Source organism: Chenopodium quinoa, unplaced genomic scaffold (assembly GCF_001683475.1).
Source record: "Chenopodium quinoa cultivar QQ74 unplaced genomic scaffold, ASM168347v1, whole genome shotgun sequence".
NCBI lineage: Eukaryota > Viridiplantae > Streptophyta > Magnoliopsida > Caryophyllales > Amaranthaceae > Chenopodium > Chenopodium quinoa.
The window spans coordinates 3,069-9,827 of record NW_018743001.1 but is presented as its reverse complement, the minus strand read 5'-3'; the positions used below and the strand labels follow the sequence as shown (position 1 = coordinate 9,827).

Below are 6,759 nucleotides of genomic sequence, written 5' to 3'. Positions count from 1 at the left end.
TGGTAGATCCTCTAACTATTATTCAGTTATTGACATACTAACAGAAAATGGAGTAGAAGATAAAAATAAATATAATCCTGATAATAACTTTTCTTTTCTCAAATTATTCGATTTTGGTTTGGTTTTTGGTAAGATTGTGTAATTTCTTAGGGAGGCATTCTCATTAAATAATATATATAGGGTTTACAACCTAATCATGAGAATAACCTAAAATAAACAAGATATATTTTTACAGAATATTTACGAGATAATATAAACATATTATCTAACACAGCAGTCGAAGCGGGAGGAGGTCGATGCTGAGACTGTCTCTGAATCAGAAATAGTTGGCGGAGGTAACCTTTGTGAAATATCCGCATACTGAGATGAAGACGGAACATGTAGACCTTAATCTCACCAAGAGCGACTTATCGCGTACAAAATGAATGTTCATCTCAATGTGTTTGGTAGTTGATGTTGTACCGGATTAGAAGACAAGTAAACGGCGGAGATATTATCACAATAGACCAAGGATGCCGTCGATAGGGCAATGTAACTCAAGAAGTAGATTCTAGAGCCAACATAATTCAGAACAACATTAGCGACACCTCTATATTCTGCTTCGGCACTTGATTTGGACAATGTATCTTGCCGTTTTGCGGACCAAGAGACTAGATTATCACCTAAATAAACACAATAACCTGAAGTGGACCGTCGAGTGTCCGGGCAGCCTGCCCAATCGGCATCAGTGTATGAAGTAAGTCTCGTAGGTGCAGAACGGTACAAATGTAGGCCATGATCATAAGTGCCTTTAATATATCTGATAATACGCTTAAGAGCGTTAAAATGAGGTTCCCTGGGAGCATGCATAAACAGACAGATCTGCTGGACAGCATAAGCAATATCAGGTCTGGTAAAAGTAAGGTACTGAAGAGCACCTGCAAGACTCCTGTAAAGAGAGGGATCCTTCATTGGCTCACCATCATGAGCACTAAGTTTCGACTTAGTGTCGACTGGAGTGATAATCGGCTTGCAGTTGTCCATTTTTTCCCTGTGAATAATTTCCTCTGCATACTTACTCTGACAAAGGATCATAGAGTCCTTTGTTCTGGTTACAGAAACCCCCAAAAAAACTCAACTTCCCCAGATCAGTCATGGAGAATTCGGACTTGAGAAAGAGCAATAATATCACACTTGAGTTGTTCGGAGGAAGCTGTAAGAACAATGTCATCAACATAGAGCAAGAGATATGCAACATTAGCACCATGTCGCAAAATAAAGAGGGAATTATCACTTTTTCTGCAAACAAAGCCAATCTGCAAAAGATAGTTAGAAAATCTTTGATACCAGGCCCGAGGGGCTTATTTAAGACCATAGAGAGATCTGTTAAGCGGCAAACATGTGTGGGAGCGTCGGGATTTACAAAACCCGGTGGTTGATGCATATAAACGGTCTCTTTTAAGTCACCATGAAGAAACGCATTTTTAACATCCAATTGATGAATAGGCCAGTCCCTACCCAAAGCAATACTTAAAACAGTACGAATAGTCGCCGATTTCACCACAGGACTAAAAGTCTCGTCACAATCCACACCAACCTGTTGAGACTTGCCATTCACAACAAGTCTTGCTTTATGTCTCTCCAATTCACCAGTTTCCCTGTATTTGTGTTTAAATAACCACATACACCGAATAATATTCACCCCTTCTGGTCTTGGAAACAAGATCCCAAGTGTGTTGTTTAGTAAGAGCATTAAATTCCTCATTCATGGCCGCATTCCAATTATGATCAAGCATGGCAATTTTCGAATTTTTAGGCAAAGGTGAAATATCGGGTATTGACACATGAGCTTGATATTTTGGATTTGGCTTGAATATTCCACACTTGGCACGAGTGGCCATAGAGTGTGAAGGGTGAGGAGTGGGCCGAGTTTGGGAAGTTTGTTGGACCGGGGTCGGGGAGGGAAGAGAGCCGAACTGAATTGTTGGGCTAAGAGGAGAGGCGTGTGGGCTGGTGGGAGAATTGGGGGGAGATGGCATAGGAGTCCGCGGCCCAGCTGCGGTATGAGGGACTGGGCCGCAACCAACCTGCGGACTACTCTGCTGGGTTGGGGATTGGCGTGGAATGGTGGGAATTGTTGGGGAAATAGGTGGGCCATGTGTTTTTGTGGGATTTGTGGGCTGATTTGTGACAAAGAATGCATGAAAATGGGGAGCATGGCAGAAGCATATCATTAGCATCCAAAAAATCATAGTCTTGATTTCTAAAATTTGAGGTTAGCAAAGGGAAAAAATATCCTCTACAAAGGTTACATGACGGGAAATCAAGATTTTATTAGTGGACAAATCGTAGCATAAATACCCTCTATGGTTAGATGGGAACCCCAAGAAGACACATGGTACGGACCTAGGAGCAAGTTTGTGAGGGGCCGTAGCACTTAAGTTTGGGTAGCATAGGCAACCAAAAATTCGTAGGTGATCATAAGTGGGCGTCCTACGGTAGAGAATTTCAGTTGGAGTCCTATTTTGAATGGTTGTTGATGGTAAGATGTTTAGAACATAAGCAACCATGTATGGCATATACCCAAAAAGGAGGGGGGAGAGAAGCATGAAAGAGGATGGTCCGAGACATGTTATTAATGGTGCGAATAATTCTTTCGGCCTTGTCATTTTGAGAAGAAGTGTTTGGACAAGAGAGACGAAAGACCATGCCATTATTTGCACAAAAATTGCGAAAGGGGGAATTATCAAATTCACGACCATTATCACTTTGGAATGATTTTATGGCTTTTTCGAATTGTGTTTGAACATATGCTCGGAAATTAAGGATAATATCAAAGACTTGTGACTTGTATTTAATAGGAAAAACCCAAATAAAGTGAGAGAAATCATCAAGCAATACTAAATAGTATTTATGACCCAATTTGCTAGCAATAGGAGAAGTCCATAAATCCATATGAATATGTCAAAAGGGGAAAAAGTAATAGAAGTAGATGACTGAAAAGGAAGTCGTACATGTTTTCCCAAGGACATGAATAGAAAAATTGAGAACTATTTCTCTTATTACATTTAATAAAATTGTTCTTCCTAAGAAAATTAAAAATTGGTTCGCCGGGGTGTCCAAGTCTAAGATGCCAAGTTGAAGGAGAAATAGCAGCTAGAGATAGTTGACTAGTGCCATATGCAGCGGAAGAGTTTGAGAAAGGATAGAGGTCCCCCACACTATTGCACCTCGCTAGAGTTGTCCCGAAAGAAGGTCCTTCACAGAAAAACCGAAAGGGTCAAACTCAACAGAAACGGAATTGTCACAAGTAAATTTTCTAACAGAAATTAAGTTCTTAATTATGTTAGGAATAAAGAGGATATTTTTGAGAGAAAAGGGTGGATTAGGTGGGGGGTAGTAAACATGTCATAGCCGTTAATTGGAATACGTTTGCCATCACCAACTAAAATAAATTGAGGAGTGCTCAAATTAAACAGTTTAGAAATGTTACCCGAGTCACGAGTCATGTGTGAAGTGGCTCCCGTGTCCATGTACCATCCATTGTCCGTCGGTTGAAGACTCATGGAACTATATGCTTGCCCCAAATCCTTAGGTGACATAAGTGGACCGTAAGAAGACTGGCTTGGGCTTGCATAGTAGGCCTGTTGGGGAGGGCGGCCCAAAATCGAAGGACTGGACCCTCTACTTGACTGTTGCTGGGCCGTTGGAAATGGGCAGGGTGGTGAGGCCCACTGCCCGGGTTGCTGTTGCCAGGATGGTTGGGCTCCCATTGAGGGGCCTGATGCCATTGAGGTGGCGGTTGGGCCTGTTGGGCCTGCCCCCATTGAGGGGCCTGTTGAGCTTGCTGCTGATTATTGTTGTTGTTAGCCCGCCCCCGACCACGGCCTTTACTCTGCTTGCTGCTGCCACGGCGCGGCCGCGACCCTTGCTGGTGCCACGCTGCTGGTCTGCTGGAGGCGGCTGGGTTGCGCCGGTGGTGGTGCCGGTTTGGGCCTGCGAGTTCTGGGCCACAAAGGCTTGGCCTTGTTCCCGTTGCGTGTTCTTGCGGGTTTCTTCGAGAAGGAACATAGATCGAGCCTTGTTGAAGCTTGGAGTTGGTTCGGATTGAGATACTATGGCAGCCACAGTATCATATTCACCTTCGGTGAGTCCGGCAATTAATTGCATAACCATCTTTCGATCTGAAACGGGACAATCAACATTAGCAAGTTGATCCGCGAGAATCTTGATTTGCTTACAATAATCAGACATATTAGTATAGTGCTCGAGTTTGGTATTCGAAAACTGCTCCTCCAAATACACTGCCCTAGTATGCTTATTGTCATGAAACAACTCTTCGAGTCGGGTCCATAATTCTTGAGCCGTAGCACCCGCTTTCATGATAGTATTAACAAGATCTTTGGATATAGTGCTATATATCCATTGCTTGACAATCGCATCTAATCGCTTCCACGTATCATCATCAATATATGTCGGACGTGTAACCTTCGTGTCAATATGATCAAGCACGTTGCAAGCACAAGCTTGAATTTGGAAAAGTTCAACCCATGTAGCATATTGGGAGTCCTCGTGATCAAGAGTCACGTTCATAACAGATTTGATGTTGTTAATGGCATATATCGGGTGAAAAGGAGTGTTTTTGGGAGGAGGAGGAGGAGGGGGGTTTCGTCATCACCGGGCATGGTGGTGAGTTAGGGACGGCTAAGGGAAGGTGTAGGATCGTTGTTAGGGTTGAGAAGAGAGAAAACCCTAATTGGAATCTGATACCATGTAAGATTGTGTAATTCTCCTTAGCGGAGGCATTCTCATTAAATCAATATATATAGGGGTTTACAACCTAATCATGAGAATAACCTAAAATACACAAGATATATTTTACAGAATATTTACGAGATAATAAACATATTATCTAACAGTTTTGATATTATATAAAGGAAATAAAAGTTTAACTGTGATTATATCATTATTCTTGAATCACAATTTGCATACACAAAAACAAATGACTAACTGAAAACGACTATATGTTTGAATTAACATATTTCACTTACTAGTAGAGCTAGGCATCGTGCCGTGCCAAGCCACCGTATGTCGTGTCTCGCCATGTCATAAGGTGGGTTATGTCGTGTCGTGCCGGGACTGGGTGATGGCGGGTCGGGCCGGGCCACCATATGGCACACCCTAACCAACGGCACAACACTACCCACATGTGTGGCGGGCCGGATCGTGTCGGGCTAGCCCCATTAATTTTATTATTAATTAGCTAACTGTAATAATTATTATATTTTTTTATTTTTATTATTTATAGTTCTGCACATTATTTTTTATTTATATCTATTATTTTTATTATAATGGGTAGTGTTGGTGGGCGCCTGCGGGCTCGTGCTGGGTTTATGCAAAAAAAATCTTGTTCACGGTACGGCCCACGAACCACCCCTAGTTCCTCGTGCCATGTGGGGCTGCTAGCTAGCGGCTCGTGCCGCCCGCGGGCTGGCCCGCCCATGCTCAATTCTACTCCCTACTTAGACCTTATTCTTTTGAGCTTATGGGCAAAGCATGAGTTAGCAGAGCAGAGCAAATCTCAGCAGAGCAAAGTAGAGTAGATTGCAGCAGAGCAGAGCCGAGCCGAGTAGAGTAGATTTCATAATTATTGTTGTTGTTGTTGTAGTTATTATTATTATTATTATTATTATTATTATTATTATTATTATTATTATTATTATTATTATTATTATATCTCAAAAACAGATAAAGTTATACAATCTATAAAAAATTAGTGGGAAGCCGAGATACAATCTGGGCCCCTTCCTCTAGCTATAGAAAAGCCGATCCTAGTAAAGATATGAGTTGCAGCTCGTGTCCCAATATCCTGAGTCTTCGAGAACTTCTGAATCCGCTTCAGCAATTCAACAACCTCTTTTCTAACTCTCCAAGAAAGAGAAAGAGAAAGAGAAAGGAAGGAAACCATATCCAATTGTTCGACAACTGGATTCGTACTTGACCCGCTTCCGATTGGCCGCATCAGTCACAACCCGTCTCGGAACAAAGTCAGAAAGCCAAGACTGTGTCAATGGAGAAGACCCTGTTACGTCAACACATACATCGCGACCACGTCTCATGAATAAACTAACGCATCTGCAGGTCTGAGAGTCCCGTCGTTCCCTCCAAATAACTCAATGTCCACCTCCTTTCTAGCTGAAATCCCTGACCGATAGCAAACATCAACAAGGGTATCCTAGTAAAAATATGAGTTGCAGCATGAGCTCTAATGTCCTGAGTTGTTGAGAACTTCTTAACCCGATTCAGCAACGCAACAGCGTCCTTGTATAATTTCCCGAGTGAAGAAAAAAAGAAGGAAAGGAATTCATATCCAATTGCTCGAGAACAAGATTATTATTATTATTATTATCTATTTACTTCTTTTTTTGTAAGAGAGAACAAAGTATTGTGATATAATTCGTACAGCATATTACATTCCACACCCAAACTTCAATTATCACATAAAAATTTGATTAATAATTGGCTAGTAACACACACAGGGCGGAGCTACATGTGTGCATGGTGATGCACGTGCACCAGCAACACTAAAAATGAAATGGAATTTTAGCCTTTCCCCCTTTTATTTCTTTTTCTTTTACAGTGGCTCCATGGCTGAGATCTTTGAAGTATGGGGTAGAACGGTAGAAGATGAATAGATTATGCAATATTTGAGTTTTAGAATAGGTGTAGGACAGGTGTCTAAGACTTATAGGTCCATAACCTCCACTCCTCTATTTATTT

At 41.8% G+C, this 6,759-nt stretch overlaps 1 protein-coding gene across 1 annotated transcript; it reads right to left on the bottom strand.

Moving 5' to 3' along the window:
• Nucleotides 1-429: 429 nt before the first annotated feature.
• Nucleotides 430-1,023, bottom strand: LOC110729789 (uncharacterized mitochondrial protein AtMg00810-like). The gene has a single exon (XM_021909565.1). It carries the CDS (start codon nt 1,021-1,023, stop codon nt 430-432), a length of 594 nt encoding a protein of 197 aa, XP_021765257.1.
• Nucleotides 1,024-6,759: the final 5,736 nt, after the last annotated feature.